Source organism: Pollicipes pollicipes, unplaced genomic scaffold (genome assembly GCF_011947565.3).
Source record: "Pollicipes pollicipes isolate AB1234 unplaced genomic scaffold, Ppol_2.1 Scaffold_6686;HRSCAF=7923_pilon_pilon_pilon, whole genome shotgun sequence".
Lineage (NCBI taxonomy): Eukaryota > Metazoa > Arthropoda > Thecostraca > Pollicipedomorpha > Pollicipedidae > Pollicipes > Pollicipes pollicipes.
Genome location: NW_023596921.1, coordinates 24454398 through 24478667, shown reverse-complemented (window position 1 = coordinate 24478667; position 24270 = coordinate 24454398). Strand labels below are relative to the sequence as shown.

General features: G+C 47.2%; 1 protein-coding gene across 1 annotated transcript in view; it reads right to left on the bottom strand.

Moving 5' to 3' along the window:
* Window positions 1-24270, bottom strand: part of LOC119108094 (Down syndrome cell adhesion molecule-like protein Dscam2) — a 223129-nt gene that overhangs the window by 173329 nt on the left and 25530 nt on the right. Inside the window, exon 3 of the mRNA XM_037231671.1 lies at window positions 14266-14408. Within this exon, the coding sequence (XP_037087566.1) occupies window positions 14266-14408 (143 nt within the window). The remainder of the gene's footprint in view (window positions 1-14265; window positions 14409-24270) is intronic.

Here is a 24270-nt window from a genome sequence, read left to right as displayed (position 1 = left end):
TGGCCTGGCTCGGCCAGCTCTGCTCAGACACGTGGCGAGGGCAGGCCGCGCGAAGCTGGCGCCTGTGCCCTAGAATTGCCGGCTTTGGGTGTAAAGCAGCACCCTATCAGAAGGAATTTTTCACTCCTTTTCCCCATATTTTATGTGAATTTTTCACTCCCGCCTGACATTATCTAATCGCACATGTCAAACCCCTATTTCCCTTTCTGAGGTTTTCAGATGTCATCCAAAACCGAGCTCACTTGAAACCACCAAGCATAAACAAGGCTCCACAGAACCTGGACACCTATGGCTATGTCCTGCCTCACCTACATCTGAATCATATCTCTGTATGCAAAGAGCAAGGGCGCCAGGTACCTCCAAGCCCAAGAACCCCAGCGACTCCAGCCGCCTGCACGCATTAAGTTTGGTTTGCTCACAAAATTCATTACAATCTGCAGCTGTGCGCCAAAGGCAAGGTTTTCACGCATTCACTATTTTTTCGTCTCACCACCACACCACGAAAGTAGAGCCTGGTGCAAACACCAGCAAGGCCTGGTAGAGAATTTTACTCCACGCGTTTCTTTTTTCTCGAGGAAACTTGACCACTAAATTGCATCACTCCCGAAATGCAGGAGTAAAGGTTTCGAGGAATGTCTTCCAAATTAAATTTACAAGATGAATATCACCATTTGAGCACTTGACTTAACAGTTTTTTAGTCAAATCAGCTTGTGACGAAATTTTGCCAGAAAAGTATCAGTTTTTACATTTATTTAACTGCTTTTATTTTTATTGGTATCATACGAGTGTGGTACCACTTTATTCTTCCTTTCTTTTGGATTGCATTTAGAGGTACCATCTGTTGCTTAAAATGTAGACCAAGTTCTCTGCAAGATTCTCCAACTGCAAACTTGTACGTATTTCATACATAAATTGCGTTAATTCGCCTGCCGCCCTAACATGTCTGGTTGCACCCAAGAGTAAACAATTCACAGGGAGTGAAGGAGACAATTGAAGCACGGAACTTATTTTTAACCGCCATTTTTGCCCTGTTAAACCCTCGTTTAACCATTTTATTGGCTCATGGCGGTGCTCAATAATGATAAATCTAAGCTTTTCGAGTGTCTAACTTAACAGGCTACCTGACAAGGCCATCCTTTTGTTGTCATACAGAGCTTTGGGACAGACCTGACGCGGCTAATACAGAAGTGTTTGATGGCGAAATTCTTCCCTCTGGAGATGTTTATCATGCACACCTCTTACTTGTTTCGCATTTTAATCTCGTACGTTGGTGCGCGTGATTGATATTTATATTTGGGGGGTGAGTGGGATGACTCTGTCTGCCAGCAGACCATGCAGAAGGTACTGGCTTTTTGTCTTGGGGGAGCAGGAAGAAGCCAGTAAGCCTCCTGTGAGCCAAGCAACTGCTTACCTTACCTGCTTCAACACATGATTGGTAACCAGAGTTAGCCATTTTCTGTTTCAATCAATCGAGTTTTGTCATAAGACAAATTACGATGCCACAAGGCATGCAGTGGGCTTATTTTGTTCCATATTCTTGATCATTTGTCCTAAATTTTTGGAAGTGGTCCCTCATGATTGCTTTAACCAGATGTTCCCTATAGTTGTCATGGTTTGCTGGCTGGCAAATGACTGTACTGCATCTATGCACTACATTTCTAACACAGGGAAGCATAGCAATCGTATTATGAGTTCAATATTAGTATGTAGCAAATAGTCAGACCATTCCATTTATAATTTGAAGCCAACATGTCAAACTTCGGCATTAAATATGAATAAACAAGTCTGCTTAGATGCCTTTGCTGCAACTGAAAAGGTAAGCGGCAATACTGGAATGGTCATCTAAAGGTTATGTTACTTTTGGAGAAGAGAGATTGTTTTGTGGAGCATACCTATTATTGCTCTTGACAAAGGTTAACCATGGCAATCAAAATAAGTTGCTCAAAGTGATTTCAAATGTTTTGATTTGTGTGCTGCCAACTTTGTCTGATGTCAACAAGCAGACACAAATGAACTGAATAAAAATGCAAGTTGAAACCAGCCAAAACTTGGCTATATCATGTTTTTATCGCACGTGCTGCTGCCAACAGATAGGTGAGTTGAGATGGTGTACAACATATGGGCTACTCTAAGCTAGGTTAAGTTGGTTAAGTACATGGCAAGTGGCAATAGAAATTGTGCAAGAATCAGAAACTCACAACTGTTGCTGCGATACAAACAGGTTAGATAGGATGAGATGAAGCAAGACCTCTTTCCGTTAGGCTTAGTTAGGCTACTTTCATGGAATAAGTATTGGTATTTTGTAAGAAACAGTGACAAAATATTTGTTTTCCCTGACCCCATCTTAACAAAAGCCAGAGGTATGTCTATTGTGTTCGACTTGGTGATGGGCTGATGTGTAGGAGTCCAAGTTTTTTTTTTTTTTTTTTGCTTGAGTGTTTTAAGTGTTTAAGTCCTGTGGAAGGAAGTGCAAAGTACAGCATCCAATTATTGGTGTTAATTATTGTTTATGCTCATTACACTGTCAGGAAACTACTATGCTTTAATGTATTCTGTTTCACTTAAACGGTTCAATATGTTGAAAACCAAAAAGTTTTGTTAGGCTTATGATATTACGTCTACGCCAACTTGAAATAGATGTCTTTGTTTGCTGAAGCATCAGTCACAATCTAATAAGCTCCATATTTTGCCAACTGATTTTTTCACTCCTGCACGGTCTTTTTGCGATGGAATTTTTCACTCCCACCCTGATTCAAAGGCAATTCTAGCTCCCTGGCTGGCACACGGATCAGCGACTTCGTTCATGAATGGTCTGGTCACGCCCATCTTGGAGCGAATTAAATCGTACGGGAGGCTTTCTTTAAATCGCCAAAAGGATTTGTGTATTGCACGTGACTACGCTGAATGAAGCTGGGGCTATGCAGGATTTCTCAATTACTTGCGCACCATTTGCGTGCTAATCGAACCATGTTTTGAAGCCTCGGTGAATTTGGTGAGCTGGCGCCAGTTTTAAAAAAAGATTATTGCCACGAATTGATTTTTCAGGCTTTCCTCCTCTGAGTTTTATAAAGCTCGGAACAAAAAATCCTCCTCCACAAAAATCCGCCACTGTCGGGAGAGCCTCTTTTCCATTGAGTTTTATACTAAAAAAAATATGCGACAAGAAGTGCAAGGACAAATACGCACTTATTGTAGAAAGTGGGCCGATAAAAACTCCACCTTATCGTCGTGTCATTTTTAAACAGGGCTGACGCACTTTTGTGAAAATGCACCCTAGTTGCATTGCAATGGCTCAGAGGCCTAGTTTATGGGTGCATGCATCTTAATTGCTTAACTTGTATCGTTTTGATCCCATTTGGTCGATGGTGAAGTCAACATCAGGCTACAACGGACTATTCATTAGGACCCGCAGGGTCCTAATGAATGGTCCGTTGTAACTACACAGGCATCCCAATCGGGGGATGCCTGCGTAGTGCTTTGGTTCTATTACATGCGTGTGAGACGTGGAAGTATAGGCGTTAAAGAAATTCGATGGAAACATTGTCCAGGATTCAGCGACATGCTATAGCTTACAGGTGAGCCTGAATCAATAAATATCTACACTATTGCTGGATGAATCACAGCTTTACCCACAAGCCAACATCTTGTTACTTGTAGCACGCTAATGCACAGGAGGGGGAGGGCTTAGTAGTGGAACCTCTCTAGATGCTAGATGGGGGGGGGGGGGGCGGTTGACGTCAAAAGTTGCTCTCATTTGTCCGACAGCTTTCCCTGCCCCCCCCCCTCGATTCATCGCCCCCGCTTGGGTGGTAGCCAGTGATCTGAAGTCATAAATGAGCACCTGAAGCATTCATGTAATTCTGGTGGCAAGGGAAAGGGGGAGCAACATAATGCTTCAGGGGATAGGCATCTTAAACAGGCCCCTTGAACTAGTCATGTTAGATGTTTAGACTGGACTAAAAGTCTTCTTTTAATGTGCAACTTAAATGACAATTGCTTTTTCCATCCCTGATTATGATTGTCACGGCATATCCATAGGCCTCAAGTGTTTGCCACTTTTCTGTGAAGTTAATGATGTATTTAGTGAGAGACTCACCCCATCCAGCCCACTCACCTCTACACTCCTTGGCAACAGCAATAGTTTCAGTAGGTTCTATGACAAAGTTACCTGTTGCCTCTCTCCCCCCCCCCCAACCCCTGGCGCACCAGATAGCCTCTCTCACCCATGTGCTGACTGAGTTGTGACAATACCGAGACTCATGGCTTAGTAGTGGAGGGCAGGACGGACCGTGCCGAGCATTGCGGCACGTTAAGCTTTCGCCACCAAATTCTGCCGTTGCCTGGAATTGCGCGATCGGATGGTGGGGGTCAGGGCTCACACAACAAGCACTGCTTAGCGTGAGCTCTGATCCCGGAAATCCATCCATTCAAAGAGTTCGGATCAAATCTAAAAAAAAATGGTTGCATTCATTCTGATTTGCCCTCAAGTGCTGAAGCGCCTCGTATGTACAACTGCACTGCTCACATTATGGTATACAATAGCAACATGCCAAGCGGAGAGGACGGGGGGGGGGGGGGGGCAAAGGCTGCCCCTCAGATCAAAGCAGCTAGGTCAACGGCCACCTCCACTTTGCCAAATTTCCATGCATGCAATAACACTTAATGTAATGAGAACATGCTAAGGCTGTGGGTACTCCCCAATCGTTGGATTGATAGCTTATTTTGCTATTGACAATGTTAAAAATATTGTCACCGCGTACAATTCATGCGGAGCAGCCGCCACCCCTATCAGATATCTAGTGGTTAACCACACGCCATTCACTTAAAGCTTGGCGTTCTCACTGAGCTCCACCCCTCCCCCTTACGAAACCCTGCTGTGCCCCTGTTTATTATCACTTTTGCCTAATGTTCGCTGAGGGCTCCTCGGTGATATTGTGGGTTACGGATTTCTTGAAGCTGCATGTGGGACTAGAAGGCCAGGACACCGGTTTCCCATGGTATTTATAAGATCGAAATTTTATATTTCACTGTTGGGTTTTGGAATTACTCAATGTTATCAGGTTTAAGCCCCCATTAGTTGCTTGTTTCCTGCTTTATTTAAAGTTCAAGCTTTTTGCATTCTAAGGTTATTCCTGAGCCCCCCCCCCCCTTACCGCTGAATGCGCTTCTGTGTTCAGCCAACACATATTCGGCAAAGAAACTGAACATGTAGGTAGCGTGTAACGGTCTGCAGATATTATGTTAAGTATATACGTAACTCTAATGATTATGTGGATGAGAGCAATGCCTTCCACGATTGATGTCCAGTCTCTGGTTGCAAATGAATGACAGTAGACGCTGTCTGGTTTCAGGGTCCAGGCGTCGCACAGCCCGCATCAGGTCCATCAACTAGCAGTGACAAGAGCATACAAACTGCTTGCAACTTGAAATGTTATTGGCATTACCAGGGGCGAAATACGGTGTTTTTCTGTTATCGTGTTGATGTTCTTTTTTCAAATACATAGCCTTCCTCCGTCGTTTATTTGTGTTCAAATAGCTTGTGAAACTAGAGGTAGGGCACGTTTTGTTATCCAATGCAATCAGGGCAGATATCTGGCATATTCAATGAAGGTTACCAGTTTGTGTGGTTACCGTGTCATTAGGAAAGTAGGTTTTATGTATTGATAGTGGGTAGCTAGTAGTCTACCTACACGACCACCCTAGGATCCACTGCCCCCTCAGACACCTGTAGAAAGCACGTTGGTCGTCGAAAGGCCCGCTGTCGGCGCTAACCACGGCATATTTGAGGTGTCCATGCGCCAAGTACGCGGTGCGATTAAACCAGGCGATGAGTTGGACAGGGAGGGAGGGAGAGGGGGGGGGGGGCGGGGTCGGGGGTGCATCTGCCATGGTAGTTTAATCAATGGTAATTGGTAGGTAGGTAGCTTACCGTATAGTACTACAATGCAAACGCCATTTTCCCTCAATTTGTGCGCAATGTTCTGTGTGATAATAACTAGATAATACATTCAAAGTAGGCATTTCCATATTTTCCATTTCCATATTTTGAATTACTTGTGATATGCTTGTGGCTGAATATTCACTTATAGCCAGCAAACTGAAGAAAGGTACATGGCCATCCCCAAGCCTTCCCTAGATGGGGGCTGACCTTATCACACGAAGTGATCTGCCGTGCTCCAATTACTTTGTTTAGGGAACTCTGAGATTAGTCTATACAAAGCTTCGTGCAACGACGGGCTGAACAGCGATAATAACGCCTAAACGCCTACCCAAGCAGTACTATTTTATCCAGAGCCGACATGTGTCTCTAGAAATGGATTTTACTAATGACTTATGTGCTACACTTGCTTTACTTCTGCTCCGCATAACCTTTAATATCTTGGGATTTTTACGCAGCTCGGAACGCTTCGTACCTTATAAAACCAGTCAGACAACGCAAAAGTTTCGCACGCAGTGCTATACCTTCCTTGCGTACCTTTAACCGCTATCCACCGCTCGGGTGGTAATTTGCTTTGAATATGGATGTTAAAACGTTATTGCGATACAAAACAATAACCTACACGCATAAGGCACTTGTTGAACCCAATTTTCAACGACAAAAGCTATTTGTCGTTGTTAATGAGCATAAAAGACCACCATACAAGCAAAAAGGTGCTTGTAAGTTGTTCAGTGCAGTAGCGAGGAGCATTATTGACATAGATAAGACAATAACAATCGCCTTATTCCTCGGAAAAAGCGGAGAATGGAGATATAGATGGGTTGATATTTTGCCAACATGCCTTTACCGAAACAATAGCAGAAGTGGATACGATACCACCTTTGGTATTGTTTTGATAAAGGTGTGTTGCCGAAATGTCAGACCCATCTTTATCTCCTTTCTCCTGGTTTTCTCCAAGGAATAAAACTGTTACTTCTGTCTTATCTATGAAAAAGGTGTTTGTTTGCGGCACGATTTCATCTGGTACCTCTGATAAGCAACAGCTGGTTTTGAGTCTAAAAAGTCATTGCCGGTGAAATTGGCGTTGGGTGTCCGGACCTTTCAAAAAAACTCGGTAAGTGGGGGAAATTTTTTTGTTGGAGTTATTTTCGGCAAGGGACGGCGATGATTTATTACAAATAAAACTGGCCTCTGGTATTTAAATGCCGAATGCTTGGTCAAACAGCGTATTCCAGCCACGTTTCAATACCAGCACTACTTAACCTCGCAATTCGATTAGCATGGGTCACGTACAGATTTCAGCAGGTGAAAACGTTGAAGTGCGTGGAACAGAAACAGGTCAAGACCTCTGCAACCAGGCGTCGTGGAGAGATGAGACCAACTCATACTGACTGAGGAGAAAACCGACGATCTTATGTGTGGGTGAATGCCATGCAGCAATCGTCCATACAAGTCGACGATGAAAAGCTATCGATTATGGAACCATCCGTTTTGGGGGTATTTCTATGGACTGATGTCGGGATCTCGGCAGAGAGCGTGGAGAAGCAAGACCAACTGTGCGCTTTAGGCCAGGCATTCCTAAGCGGGGGGGGGGGGGAATTACTCAAGGAAAATGCAAGGGTCTCGGGGGGGGGGGGAAATTGACATGTAGCCAAATAATACTTACGTCACTAAAGATAATTGTTCCAAGCAGCGCCAACAGGCAGGCGCCCACTGATAAGGATGTTGCCACAGGCACTACCATGCACCACATGCGCACGACCGGAAATGTCTGCTGCAGTAGCCAACGACGGGGGCAGCGTTTCTATTCCTGCCATGGAGTACTCAGGAACGAGCAAGATGCCGAGAGTTTAGTTCTATTTTTGATTTGCGTTCCCCAATACACCTATTGTGTAAAATACCTCCCTTGAGTTACCAGTGGCTTTCACGGTGTTATTCCCAATAAGATGTAAGGACGCGCGCCCAGTTCACAGCCCTACCCTTCTTAAGACCTGAAACCCTCTAGCTTCTGAGTCGCATGCCCGCGAAAAGGTACAGGCTATTTCGAGGTTACTCAGGTATCCATGCCTCCATAATAACGCCATTGAAATTTTGCCATTCCTTAGGAAAGGCAGCGTAAAAGACCAAGAAAAATATGTTTGTCGAGTCGCTCCTATCTGGAGTTCGTGAGCACGATTTCCAGATATAACGGCCGTCAATGGGATCTGAATCAACGTTGGGCAGGCTACGCTAGTTTCTAACACGTGTCACTTTTTGCGCTACATAATACAAGAAATTGAACGACCTTCCAAGTTATTACAGAAATAAGAATTGTAATCGAATAGCTTAAGAATTGGGCTACAGACGAGTGTGTAAGAACATCGTTAAAAACATCTTTGACTCACAGCTAAACATGCCAGAACATCACGAGAAACGGTCAAAACACAAGCAACTAACGGCATTTGGTTCAGCAGACATCCAGCGCCGCGGCATGGACCCCTCGGGGGATTGAAGTACTTCAAGTGTCGTCATACAACCAGTCTATGACGCAAACAACGGCGCATTGATTAGCATGTTTACGAAATAACTGTTGTCTAGAGCACTCATTTCCACACGGTCAAGTATACCAATAGTTATGAGTGAGCTTCTTTCATCATATCTGATGTTTGCTTCAATATCGCCAAATGTGGAACATAGTCGTCCAGATTCGGTCCAAAGGTCCTACCTAAGGTCCAAGGTCCTAAATACGCACGCGTGTCCCAATCTTTGCCGTCTGCCTCGTTTACAAGGGCGGCCCATGCAGGCTATTGATTTGCGCGCTCCAAAATGAACTTCGTCTAGAGCGAAGAGTACGCAAAAGGTAACGCCCAACACACAGGCCGTCCATAAACGGAACCACACAGCACACAGCGGCAAAAAACAGCACTGCTCACAGTGACGGGGGACTGCCGACCCAGCACAGCGCCCGACGATGGGAAAGCGTGCCAGCGTGGGGCGCCTTTGACGGGTGCGAATGAGTGGACGGGGGTGTGTCGTGCCGTCCGTGACGGCAGCGTCACGCGTCCATCATCGTTTGTCGGCCGCAGCGCCGCCCCGCGGTCCGACACAACAGCCGCGGGACGGATGCTCGTTTAATGCAGGCGGCGCCCGGCGGCCGGCGGCGCGCCGCGTTCCGCTGGACTAATGCGCTGGTCGTTATGATAACGGGCCAGGCCCGGCTGACAGCCGTCCTGTGCACACGGACGCGAACAAACACCGGCATACGGATCGGTGCGCTCCTTTTGAAGCGCAACGGTGTCTCGGTACGCTCGAGAATAGATTGAGGGGTAACGGTGTGTCTATAACGAGGCGGAAGACTCACAGACGGCTCCCCCTTTGCCGAGCTTATACACTGTACGGGATGTTTTGACAGCAAACTTAAGAAAGTCATGTTATGGCATGCAATGTTCTAGAAGGTCGTAGTAGGAAACGCCTGATGAACTCGGACTGAATCTAGGGTCCAAATTACCCCGGAAAGCACCATGACAACGGACCCCGGGATCGTACTACGTAGCCCTAGCAAGTATGAGTTCCGAAGTCAGCCTTGTCTGAGCTGAACACTTCGATTACTTTCCGTCAGGGTGATGCTATTCGATCACTGAAGTTGCGAAGTCCGTATGTCGGGAGTTGCTTCCCCTTGGCCTCGCTTGTGGCATTTTAGGACACGGGGCCGTCTGAAAAAGGGCGAAAAGCAGCACGTGTTCATCCACTCGAACACTACATAACGGATGTTTTGGTCAGACTCGACAAAATGGCATCAGGTGGTAGTTCAGCTGATTTGTGCTCAAATGGGTGCAGCTGATTACGCTGATGCTTCAGTGACGTCACAAAGGAACTTCAGCCTTTTCATTGAAAACGTGAGAGGGGCAGGATATGCAGGATGATCATTGCCTCTATTCGTTGGGTTACGTGCGCCCTCCCCCTCCCCCTCTATCCAGCGCGCATTGTTACCACCGGAATAGCTTAAATTAACCAGCCCACAGTTACATGGGATTTTGAACCAAGCTAGCCATTTTTAAAACGTGTCTGTCTGTCTTCCCAATCAGGGACTTCCCAAGCAGAGTTTGGGTGACGTTATCATGGCGTCAAAGATATCTGGGTAACCTTGAAATAGACAGCACGAAAAAGTCTGCACATATTCTCGGGCGTGTAGCTCAGAAACTTAGGACTTAGGTATCAAGAATGATGGGGCTGTGAACTGCACTGAAAGATCTCCAAAATGGCTATTCAGTTAAAAAAGTGGAACACTCACTTTTAGAATAGCGCAACAGCCGAGAATACAACTGCAGGCATGAAAAAGGCTAGGGCGGAAACGAACTGCAAGAACACCATGACAAAGGCCCCGCACAAATTAATAAGCCACCTCGCGGCGAGTTGAAGTATTACAAGTGAAGCAGCCCGTTCGCTATAATGACAATTTTGACACAGCCGGTATAGTAGCGGCTCTAACGTCATAAAAAATCGGTCCATGGCGTAACCACACGATGATGCATGGGGCAAAATATTTACTTTACAGTGGAATTGTGTCATTTAGAGCAATGCCTTGCATTTAAAGGCATGTCAATGGTCATGTGTTTTTCTATCATATCTGACCCATGTCTATAAATTTTAAACATTTCTTTGAAGAATGGCTGTACACACCCACACCCACACCCACACCCACACACACACACACACATATATATATATATATATATATATATATATATATATATATATATATATATATATAGCCGTGATACATCAGCTCCAGGTTGCTTCCCAAGAGGACACGGAGGTGTTGCTGTGCTTTTCAAGACAGTACTTGAGGCCAAGATCATCGAATTGCCCTGTATCAGGGGTTCATCACATGTGGAAATGCTCTTTATGGATGTCCGAAGTGACGCAAAGCGTTACGCGGCATTCAGAAGACATCTAGCAAATCTTATCGGCCTAACATGAGCTGAGTTAGGCGACAGTGAGCACTAGATGCGGCACGTAATCGCAAATTAGACTGGCATTGTCACTCTTGTCGGTGATTCCAGCCTTCTCCAGATGTGTCGCGCGCCCTGATTAGACGCACGACTCAAACGCATGCCTGTGGGGCATGGCATGCGCTGGAAAAGCACCATGCGCCATGCCCACAGATCAGCCGTCTCATTGATCGGCATGACTGCTGTTAATGATCCTGCCGTTGTGTGACATTGTGATTTTACTCATTGGCACTAGTTTCTACGGCTGCTCTCAGACTATAATACATATTTCCAAAACTAAACTGAGGAGCCGAGTGATTATGTTCTCCTGCCTGAAGAGATCAGAGTTCGGCCATTTCAGATCGTTGCTGTCTGCTTCGAACTGGGAAACAGCGCCCTGCACCCTACGACTTCGGGTAAATGGGACACGGTCTTCCACTTAAGTCTTCATGATTATTCCCGAGTTCACAACCATTTTTAAAACAAAATCAAGTTCTGTTTAATTTCGTCCCTCGTCAAAAGAGGCCGAGCTTTGACGGTTTAAACTCATTGCTGGTCGCTTTGAACTGGCAGTCAACGTTCCACTACGTTACAACTTCCGATAAATGGGACACGTCTGTCTGCCAATTCAGAGCCTGTATTGCTGCCAGCATGCAGGCACGACAGAACCATCTGCATCACTCTGCTGCACCGCCGCCTGTGTCAGAGGTCACTCGCGTCTATATGACCGGCCAGCGTGTGGCAGCGGCCGGCGGCAGCCGTTTAGAGGCTACAGATCGCTGTCAGTCGGCGGTTGTGCGCCGCGATCGCTGTCAGCCGGCGGTTGTGCGCCGCTGTCACACGTCGCGGCGCCGATGGTGCCGTGACGTGTGACATTGGTCCGACGGCGGCCGTTTAGAGGCTACAGACCGCTGTCAGCCGGCGGTTGTGCGCCGCTGTTACACGTCACGGCGCCGAAGGTGCCGTGACGTGTGACATTGGTCCGACGGCGGCCGTTTAGAGGCTACGGATCGCTGTCAGTCGGCGGTTGTGCGCCGCGATCGCTGTCAGCCGGCGGTTGTGCGCCGCTGTCACACGTCACGGCGCCGATGGTAGCGTGACATGTGACGTTGGTCAGATGGAACACTGGTCCGAGTGGCGTGCCCTCACTACATCCATACACCCGAAATGCAACCATCCGAGGGTGGGGTCACGGCTAATGCAACAAACATGGCTTCGCGTGGGCTCTGATGCCAGAAATAAATCCAATCAAAAGGTCCAAACTTAAGTTTTAAAAACGATGTGTGATGTAGTGCCTGAGCTTGTTAAACATTACTTCGTAGCTAATAACATCGAACCATTTTGAATGATCGTTGAACGCAAGCTCAGGAAGTACATGTTGCAACATTAATAAAATGCGATCAGCAACTACGTGGAGTACCGTCTCGGTTGAAAAGTATTGTTTTTGATTGTCAATAGTTAGATCGATACTTGAGAAAACAGAAACCCTGTTTTTAGTGCAATACCTGGTGTGTTTTGCAGTCCTTGGCAATGTGGAGCGAAGCTTTTATTAATCGCATCTGATTGAATTTCATTTCAAGAGTTGCCATACGAATGTAAGTTAGGTTATAAAAGACCTGCATATACTAATAACAAAGTTTTTAAGCGTTTAATTAGATCGATGCATTTTAATGAATTCGCAACACGGGCCTTGATTACGGGGTCAGAATATAGCATACATAGCATAGCATAGTTCGTTTAAAGGGAAAAGTGCACATTTTAAGATATTGAACAAAGCACCAGTCATGGTGACATAAGGTAATTTATAACTATTCGTATACTTTTCAGTGGAAAAGACTGCTACAAACAACAAAATTTCTCTTTTTAGTGAATATGTTCCTCAGAGCGTCTTTGAAATATTCTGCAGGAAAAAGTCTGCACATCTTCGCGGGTGTGCAGCTAGGAAACTAGAGGGGTTTATGTCTCAAGAAGGACAGGGCTGTGAACGGCATCCAATGACCTTCAAGATGGCTACCTGAGTTCCAAACCCCATACAAATGTGGGACACCGCCTTAACAGGATCCAATTGAAAAATATGACAAGATATCAATGAAAGTACCGCAGACAGAAAGCAGTACAAACCTAATTCAAGACAATCATTTGCATTAGACCTTTCAGCAACGTACTTGAAAGCCGTTCATTACACCCGACTTAAAAGTTGGAACGCTGACCTGGCCTCGGGCGGACCTCACCCCTGGAGCCGAGCTGCTCCTAGTCAGACCGTCCTGGTGACACGGACATGACCTCAGGAGAACCGCACCCCTGGAACCGAGCTGCTCCTAGTCAGACCATCCTGGTGACACGGACCTGACCTCAGGAGGACCTCACCCCTGGAGCCGAGCTGCTCCTAATCAGACCATCCTGGTGACACGGACCTGACCTCAGGAGAACCTCACCCCTGGAGCCGAGCTGCTCCTAGTCAAACCATCCTGGTGATACAGACCTGGCCTCAGGAAAACCTCACCCCTAAAGCCGAGCTGCTCCTAGTCAGACCATCCTGGTGACACAGACCTGACCTCAGGAGAACCTCACCCCTGGAGCCGAGCTGCTCCTAATCAGACCATCCTGGTGACACGGACCTGACCTCAGGAGAACCTCACCCCTGGAGCCGAGCTGCTCCTAGTCAGACCATCCTGGTGACACGGACCTGACCTCAGGAAAACCTCACCCCTAAAGCCGAGCTGCTCCTAGTCAGACCATCCTGGTGACACAGACCTGACCTCAGGAGGACCTCACCCCTGGAGCCGAGCTGCTCCTAGTCAGACCGTCCTGGTGACACGGACCTGGCCTCATGAGAACCTCACCCCTGGAGCCGAGCTGCTCCTAGTCAGACCATCCTGGTGACACAGACCTGGCCTCAGGAGAACCTCACCCCTGGAGCCGAGCTGCTCCTAGTCAAACCATCCTGGTGACACAGACCTGGCCTCAGGAAAACCTCACCCCTAAAGCCGAGCTGCTCCTAATCAGACCATCCTGGTGACACAGACCTGGCCTCAGGAGAACCTCACCCCTGGAGCCGAGCTGCTCCTAGTCAAACCATCCTGGTGACACAGACCTGGCCTCAGGAAAACCTCACCCCTAAAGCCGAGCTGCTCCTAGTCAGACCATCCTGGTGACACGGACATGACCTCAGGAATATCTCACCCCTGGAGCCGAGCTGCTCCTAATCAGACCATCCTGGTGACACGGACCTGGCCTCGGGAAAACGTGCCCCTGACACAGACCTGACCAGAGTCAGGCTGGTCTGCCCACCTGACCTGAGTGGGGCCGTTCTGGTGACAATGATCTGACCCACTGACTGAGTGGGTCCCACTGACCTGGCCTCAGGCGGACCGTCCTGCTCACGACGCGGCCCAGGCTGCTGGAGACGACGCAGCGATAGCGGCCGCCGTGTACGTCTCGCCGGAACAGCCGCGCCGGAAACGGCGCGAACAGTAGGCTGCCGTTTGGCAGGGACTCCCTGCAACAGGCGAGGGCATCTGTATCAACAAAGGGCCGCCGTTTGACAGGGACTCCCTGCAACAGGCGAGGGCATCTGCATCAACAAGAGGCCGCCGTTGGAAAAAGACTCCCGACAACAGCCAAGACCATCTGCATCAACAGAAGACTGCCGTTGGACAGGAACTCCCTCCAGCAGTCTAAGGTATCTGCATCAACAGAAGACCGCCGTTTGGCAGGGACTCCCTGAAACAGTCGAGGGTATCTGCATCAACAGAAGGCCACCTTATTAATCACTTCCCGCAAAATGAAAAGATAGGCGTGTTAGGAAATGACTATTACAGCAGGCTTTCACTATGTCCCTATTACCCTGCAGCCTACCATCCTGTAACAGGGCTGCCAATGTACATTTACAGCAAAAAAAAACTTTTCTCGCCCTCCACTCGAAGTTATTTATGGGACATCAATTCTAAAATCCTAGACTGTAACGCAGCGTCAGGTCGCTGTGCGGAACAGCCTCGATCCAGGCGCATGCCCTCGGTATCAGACAGGCCAGCGGAGTGGAGTGATTGATGGCCGGCCCATCGGCCCACTCGTTCGACGGTGTGGTGGTGAGGCCTGACCGGAACCGAAGTTAGCGAAAGAGGCTGATGTGTGGTCGGTTCTGTATGCATATCAGGCGAGTGGCTGTTGGGTTTATGTCCCCATTTGGTCTTAATTCGGCACGATATACAAAACTAAAACGAACAAGCCGACTGAAACATTTGAATTTTGGCTTCGTCCTAACCTTCTGATTGCGTAAATTTATGGGATCAGAGCCCACGCCAGGTGGTGGCTGTGGCACCAACCCTGGCACCATCACCCTTTTGAACCCTGGCACCACCATCCGTTTGAACCCTGGCACCACTATCTGTTTGAGCCCTGGCACCACCATCCGTTTCTGAAGCTCCAGATCAACGGTATAATTTTACAGTGAAAGCTTAACGTGCGCTCGGGTGGATGGATCAGGTTGACCCTCCAAAGGTTTTTTTCCAGGATGGGTTCCGAACAGCGCAGCGCAGCCGCGCCAAATTTTGCATAGCGGTAGACAATTGAATAGCGAATCGGTTGGTTTGCGAAGGGTATCCAACCGGCCACCCGGGCGCGTGTTAACGTGCCACGGTACGTATTAAAGGGCTCTTCTACGCTCAGGGCAGGACGGGCGGTGTCATCACCTGCATTACCGGCCGCAGTCCATGTCCGCCAGGGCCAAATAATGAGCGCGTAGTGCGGCTCGAACCCTCCCGCCACCACCAGGTGCACCGTAATTCAGGCGCTCTAACCAACTTAGCTAAAGCGGCACACTACGCGAGAGGAGGGAAGGGACATATCAATAACAGTTTTACGGAAGATTTGAGGCAATGTGTCAGTATCATGGATACGAATTATTATGCTCACCATTGTACTCCTCTGGTGTGTTTCCTGACCTGTCCGTACAAAACGTTTTCGCTAAATGAGAAAAAAACATTAAATTTTCCTGACCTGTATGTACAAAACATTTCAGCCTGCTCACTATCCGGCGTCGCAAGGTGTTATGTAGCCCTGAGAAGCACCGAACGATGTTAAGCTTTCAACCACCTTTGCGCCACAGCCCGAATTCTCTCCTTTGAAAATCTCCAATCCCCTTGCTTCATTAAGCTAAATTGTCTCCTAAACGTAAATCTACGTTTTATCAGTGGTCCACGCTGCTGAAAGCTATGCTCGGACCGTTAAGGTACTGCTTTACGTATATATATATATATATATATATATATATATATATACATATATATATATATGTATGTATGTATGTATACTTATTTTACTCGGCGCTGGGTAGTCAGCTGACAATAACACTAACTTATTGCTGTCTTCACCAACTACAATTACGAGCCAAGGAAAACATGGATAGGAGGGCAAAAAAATAATTATGGTACTTCCCAAAGCCATAAGTATAGTCATTAGCGGGATGTTTAGACGCTCACAGCAATTGTCTGGGAGTTGCGTGATCGATTGGTGTGCGATGTTGGGAGAACCAGCGTACACGGCGGCCAGGCTCAGAGGTAAAAAAAAAACGTCCACTTGCCCACGAGCGTGGGAGACTCATATGAATGCTTGCCTTCCATGAAAGGAGATTCAAACACACTTTGTTAAAAGTTATATCTAGCATGTTCTTTTACAAAACGTCGATCGCAATGAAACTGCGCGCATTACAGCAATGAAAAACGAAAATACGTTTCAGCTACTTGGCCATTTTTCGTCGTTTTCGTTTGAGGAAGCAGTTTTTTGCAGAAGCACTCCACTGCTACCAACTTGTTGAATGGTCAGTTCAGTTGTCAATATGCTCCTAGTTCTTACTGCGCTGTCTCCTCAGCGTAAAAATGACCGCTCACTTCAGAGCGGTAAATTTTCCTGACCTGAAAACTTTCCTGACAATTTTTATATGATCAGTTTACGACATAAACAAATCATTCAGAACCTACATGACGCCATGTAACCGTCGAGCTGAGTTTATTCATCAATGTCGTTTATTGTGGGAATGAAATAAGAAATATAACTAAAGAATATAACTTACGGTACTTTTACTGACAAAACGCGTTACAATTCAGGAATGGTACACCAAAAGCAAATAGGTCTTTATTATCGTTTTACACACCTTTGATATTGTAAGAAAGGCGCGGTTTACCTCAAATGCGCCATTACGGCACTGACCATTGCTGGTCATCTGAGTTCGTTTCCCGATGTGTATTTTGCGAGAGGGATCGTGTAAGGAGCTGGTAAGTGTAGGTAAAATTGAATGTAACATTCGGTGAGTAAGTTGTGTGAGTTTTGTGGGTGAGTTATATGAGTTATGAACAAAACTAGCTACTTTCGTACCTCGGTCGAGACATGTAGATAGCGCATGCCTAATTTCGCGCAGGTACCTGTCTAGCAAAATGTGTAGTGTGTGTTTGGCTGTGAACGGGGCATCGGACTGAACATCTAGATTATCCTCCTCCCCCCCCAATTCAAATCATCGGATCCACCCCCCCCCCTTACAATTCTTAGGGTGCACCTCTGGCATGTTATGCAATCGCTCCGAACTTTTCGGTAGCCCATGGGACATCTATTGCGCGTGTTTTGACACCAGAAATGTGCTCCCAGCTTTTCAGCACGGGCGGCGGACGGCAACCGACGATGTCATGGAATGCATGGCGGGAACGCACTGTTACATTGACGGAGCTATACATCATTCAGATATACTCAAATCAGACAAGAATACACAATTGTACTAAATATTGAACAAGAAACAAGTCTATTCAAAACGCGTGTCACCGGATGGCCTAGTCTCGTCGGTATGATGTATAGCTGAAAAGTGGACCTTCCTGAAAAATTCGACGTTTGACCTACCATAATAAGGTCAATTAACAAACTAACAGCATGAAAGCTTTAAACCCCCCCCCCCCCTTCTATCTGTCCGCGTTATGTAAAACGGCGAATCAGGGCGATGGTTAAGGAGAGAGATAACATCATTTGTGTTTTAAGGGAGACAGGCGTAGGCTTTCTTGACCCCTGACTGGTCCCTGTCAGCAGGATTGTTGCCAGAGTATTGGGAACCAGAGCGCTTGTTCCGCGGGACTTGCTTGTTCTTACTATTTTTTCAAAAAAATTCACGGGGCTTGTTCTCGTTGCCGGGACTCGTTCTGCGGGAGTCTTGTCCGGACAGCAGGAGCCGGGGCTTTGAACGGCAGGACCAGCCCTTCGAGAACATTGCTGGGACGTACAGAGCTAAAGCGCTGGGTGGTGGGGCCGTCTCCGTGTGGAGCCACTGTCGGAGTGCTGGGAACCGGAGCCCTCCACACAGCGGGGCTCTGCAGGAGGCCGCCAGGATACTAATACCCAGGTGATGTTGCGGGGGGATTAGCCCTTCGCGAGCACTACCTGGACACCGGGGAACTGGACCATTCAGTGTGTGTGTGTAGGGGGGGGGGACGCCCCTGTGAACCATTGCTGGAACACGCGGAGATGGGAGCGCACAGCAACCGGTATCGGCTCAGCCAGATCACTGCAGGACCATAGCAGACCTGTGGTCTTGCACAGTATTGATTCGATATCGTTACACCAGAACATGCAACTAGAAGTGACACACCTCTATCCCATCGACACAATAGGCTGTACATTAACAGCAGAAAGCATAAAGTCAAGTCGTGGCACTCCAAGCCAAGACGTTTAAGAAAACATAAAGAAGAGACGTAGAGGGGTACAGATCCGGCAGGATCCGTGCCATGCAATAGGCAAGACAAATCATGTAGGAGAATGCTTATAGTAGTCATAACAAAGGGCAGCCAATAACAGGCTACTAAAGATTCACCCGGGAGACTACTAAAATTCATTCAGTGTAAGTAAAGATTATCTATTACACAAGCCGGAGGGGCCATTGCGTGGCCAATCTCATGCTGGATCTTAGCTGGATCTCCAGGAAGTCCACTTAGCTAAGCGGAGCTCGTTGCCGAGCGTACTCCCGGAACCAGCGCCATCAGTTCATGTGTCCGGGTACGAGGATGTATATGTCAGTGATCATGAAACATGATGGGGTGAAATATGAAGCGAGCTTCGAACCTACACGGCCAGCGAAAACAACTATTTCAGTAGCTTCAAATCTATTGGTTACGTTAACGTGTGGTACGAATTGATTGTGAACAACGTTCTTTACAATTGTTTTTGATCCAGTGATATCAGAAATTCTTGGAAAGCATGACATCATGATATGTTTTAACAGCTCGGGGCCAAGACAGGATGTTGTGAATAATATTTAATTGTGATTATAAAAGGGCTACGTTTGATACAAAGGATTTATTAAAATGTGTGCCTCAAATGCATCACAATCATCTTTTGATATTTTGCAATATCCGACAATTTCACCAAAAAATTTCCGCCTCAACACTGATTCTGATTTTCGTGGAGGCACAGATTCTGCCAAACGTACACCCCTTTTTGCAAAACTACTACCTTATCTAGTTGAAAGGCATAGTTCACTCCCCAAATCAAGCCGCAATTATTCCACTAAGAAAGGAATTAAGTGTTATATAATAGGCTCAATGTTGTATGAACGATGAAATACCCATCCTGCTCAGTATTTCAATATGTTTAATTAATATGCTGCTAACGTGCTTACGTGATTAACTTGAGGCGTAAATCTAAGGGACTTCTTGATGAATGAAAACGAATTGTACCCCTCTTTGCCCAACGGCACATCGTTTCCTACCGTTTTTTTTATAGAAATTCAAAACATTTTAGAGCAAAAGTCAAAACAAAAATCAGGTTTGTTAGAGATAATGATGGGAACAAAGCTGAAAAGGTTGCCAATTCTAACACAACCAGAACCAAGAAAGATAGCAGATTTTTGAGCAGGCGACGAGCTTCTTTGAACAGTAAGGACAAATGTTAGGGCTGTATGGGGCATTTGGTGGCAGCTGGCGCTCTGGAACAGGCGTATAAAAGCATTGCTCAGCAGAAAAATAGCCCATACTGAAACACGCGCGGCTCGAGAGGCTCGTTTCAAACATTTCAGGGCAAGTCCAGAGAGTAGTATGCACCAGTCAACGCGTCTAAGACTTACGCCGATGGAATCAACGCCTTCCACGATAACTACAATTCAAAACCTTCCATTTGTTATTCTCATGCCTTTCGTTGCAAATTCAGGTCAGGAAGAGAGTCTTTTGGAATGATGCAGCAAAATGGAGGGCGTAGAGTTTTGAGTCGGCAAATAAAAGTGAGGTAACTCATTATGATCACACACTTTTTAAGGATTGTTTTGGGACTCAGACGTAGCGTTACTCATCTTCATCAGCAAAGCATATGGCCAGCTAAAGTTACGTACGATAAAGGGCACGGGTGTTCGCGCCAGCTTCACCGGCGAGTCCGGCTTTCGTCCTCGCTGTTTTCATTTATGACACATCGAGCTTTATTGACAAAACTTAGCACATAACCGTTCAATGATCATCCCCTCCGTTTAACCACTTTGCCAATAGTGCCGATGAAGACAAACAGCCCGACTTTAAACCGTAATCAGCCCGACTTCGGGGTGTGTCTGGCGGTTAGTGGTCGGCTAGGGTATGCATACGTGCATGGGGCATCTAATAACGCGGCCGCCCCCACTCAGGGCATATGAGGAAAAGTGCAGTGATGGACGAGCTGATCTACATATGAAGGGCGTCATTTCGGCCGCGAGGCATCGAGCCGTTGCCAGAGGCGAAGCCCACAGGAAGTGGCCATCAGGACGCCACCGTGGGAAACACCAGAGAGGTCTGGTCGCCGCGGGTCTGTCAAAGACCGATCTTTGGCGATACCCCAGCCTTTTTCGAAGTTGATGACAGGCATTTGCGTAACATTAGAGGCAAAGGATGCTGGTCTTTTCACCGAGCTTGGTAATGTCGTGCAGTTGACGGAGGTAACTGACAGTCAACCTAGCATCATTCAATGGGCTTGGAAAATAACGTCTTTCAGTTGACGGAGGTAACCGACAGTCAAACTAGCGTCATTCCAGAGAAAATGTGGTCTTGAAAAGCTGCATTGATTGCGGTGCATTTCACTACGCAGCAGAGAAAGTGCACTCTGAGTATGCAGCAGAAAAGCCTTCGTATCACCACAGCCACCACAGCATCGTTCAATAACATAACATTTTTTTAACTATGCCGCGATGGTGAAAAAAAACGAAAGCGCCTGGGATGTAAAGAGGATGTAAGGATGTAACGCATTAAACTTTTTGACATCAGTGATGCAAAGCACAAGCCATATTTTAAAAAATGAGAAGTCTAAGGTGGCTTTGAGTGAGTATTTTTGACGTCATCTTGTTTCTCATTTTTGGGGAGATCCCGATATTTCCGTTCATGTGGCAGCAATGTGGAAACATCATTTTGCTAGGCTCAATATTACTAAGCACTGAAGACAAATGAAGACTGTTAATAAGCTATTGCATTGTCCAGGTCGTAACAGACCGTGGCATGTGTAGTGGCCGCGCCATTATTGTGGTTTTCATCAAAGCCACATTTGTTGTTTGCGCTTTGATACCTGTCCCGTGCGAGTTATGGCTAATATCACACAACCTAGGAATCCAGTGAAAACTCTAAAGGCAGACATATAAGACTGAACTGGGGCAAAAAAAAACGACGTGTTTGAGTGTGGATTTCCAGCCAAATATTCGGATTTCAAGATACTGTCTAGGATGCTATCACATATATTTATGAACCGGAGAAATGGGTCCGCTCTCAATACCAAGGCGATTTTGGCACCGCACCACGGCGATCACAACAATGCTGTCTAATCTTGAAATCGGGCACTAAAATGAATCGTAACGTATCCAGAAGCCTCTCCTAAATATTGAGCTTTAAGATCTCGTAACTTGTCCAACACCGCACCAAAGGGGTGCCAATCCGGAGACGGCTGGAGAATCCAGACACGTTTTCAACCGGACACGAAGATGATAAAAACGTCCTCAACCGGACACGGAGGTGGGAGAAACGTCCTCAACCGGACACAGGAAGTCACTCCCACACGTGATCGGATCAGGCCCGCAACCAGCCCTAAACTCAGAGCAGTGTCACATTTCATCTGCTGTTCCAAGAGACGGAGCAGAAACTTCGCCTACTCAGACACAAAGCGGAAGCGTTACCCTCGCACAGATGGAGCTGGGCGTCCCCTCCCAGACAAGGAGCAGAGTCCCTTCCCAGAAACGGAGCGGGACTTCCCTTCCCAGACAAGGAGCAGAGTCCCTTCCCAGAGACGGAGCGGGACTTCCCTTCCCAGACAAGGAGCAGAGTCCCTTCCCAGAAACGGAGCAGGACGTCCCTTCGCACGGACGGAGCAGAAAGTCCCTTCCTAGAGGAGCAGGATGATGTCGCTCCCCAGACTAAGCATTGCACCAGCACGTGGCGAAGCAGGAGTCCATGCGCTACGTTGTGAAATTCACAGAACAAGGTTTTCAATATTTTAGTGTACTAGGACATGGACCTGCTTTCTGATTATTCTGAATTAAGCATTAATTTCAACAGTGAGCATGGCAGATAATGAAATATTATCAGTCTGTTTAAGTACTCATAGAATGGGTTTTTGGAATCCCATCATTCTGACGGGCCCTCTTGAAGGCAGTCCATCTACCAATGCGGCTTTTGTTAATTTCTGAATTCAGTTCGGTCCAACCCGGCCTAGCAAAAATAGGCTCATAAAAATTTGCTACGATCCATATTAAAGTTCTAGCCTTCGTCATCATAAACAGAGAAGCATGCTTATACCTCTGGGCATTTAATTATTTCTATCTAACAAGCTTCATGTAAATATTCTGACCACTCGCTAAAACATCAATGCATTGGTCAGTCTGAATAAATAAATCAGTTTAGATGAATAGAATGCCTCAAGCAGCGATGAACAGGTCAGTCTGGAGCATTATGAGCGGTTGCAAGAATCAGCTGCCACCAGTTGATCAGCTCCATTATCAATCTGCCAATCTGTATGGAAACATTAATTATCAATGAATGTGCATGGAAGTATTCTCGTTATGTTGTTAGCAAATATGGATGGTACAAACCTGACATTCTGAATTCCGTGCCCATTGTCACGACTCTAATTTCGGAGCACAGTGCAGGCATAGTGAAAAGAAAATTATTGTTCGCATTCAATGGAATGACACCGAAAGTTAATATACATGCTCTTTGCTTTACGACTTCTCATTGCGCTACAGCTGGCAACTCAGAAAACCTTGGCATTTCGATACATTGTTCAGAATCCGGTGACAACTGCATGTGCACATTTTCGTTGGCAGCCCTGTTGGCATCACGGGGCTCCTAAAAACACAGCTACTCAGCAACCATTTTATGTTTCACACTAGACTGCGAACTATCTGGTAACCTTGGCGCTGGTTCCAATTCAGCGAACTGCAAGGATCCCCGACTTCCCGCCAACCATTCCAACGGTTAGATTGCCCAGACTCCGACTTCCCGCCACCCATTCCAACGGTTAGATTGCCCAGACTCCGACTTACCGCCAACCATTCCAACAGTTAGATTGCCCAGACTCCGACTTCCCGCCACCCATTCCAACGGTTAGATTACCCAGACCGATGAGGGTCCGCAACAACCATCCACATTGGTCGGGATCACCCATTCCAAATCCCAGTTGACCACAAGAGCAACAAAGATCCTTCGAGTTCCCGGAGCTCACTCCAAACCTCGGAGGTGGCGGGACCGTCACAGAAAGAACCAAGCCCAGTGCCCTGGCAAAACAAGGTCACCGAAACGAATTGGAACAGCAAATTGTTTGTGTCTCAGACTCGGCGACTGAGTATCTAGACAAACTGCGCACACTGGCGCCGGACTGCGCCTTGGTCGGAAGTAGCGGGGTAAAAACCGAGGCCGCGTATTACCCTTCAGCGACACTCCAGCTTCGTTCTCACCGGACAACGCAATAAAAACACGCTCCGCTGATTGGCTGAGAGCTCTGGCGGTGGGCTCTTATTTGCACCGCACGGAACCTGACCGGCGGATGGAGCGTGCGCTGGCCTGGCCGGCGGTCCTCGACCTGGCGTCGACATCGGACACTAAAAGGTGGGTCCGGTACCAACGGCGGAGGCAGACGCCAGACACGCGGTGATGGGCGCAACACTAGGGGAGGGGGGAGGGGGGCTGGGAGTGGAGGAAGACATGAGGCATTTAGAGGCGGGTGCGACTTGGCATGAACCAGACCATAGACGCGTCGAGCCGAGATGGGTGCTGGACAGTGGCACTGGACTAGTGCAGCTGCTGTAACATTAATCTACCAAGTGACGGAGATAGGGAACCTTAACATGCCCATCTCAGTGTTTTTCTGGTTTATAGCTGAAATAAACGGTGAGC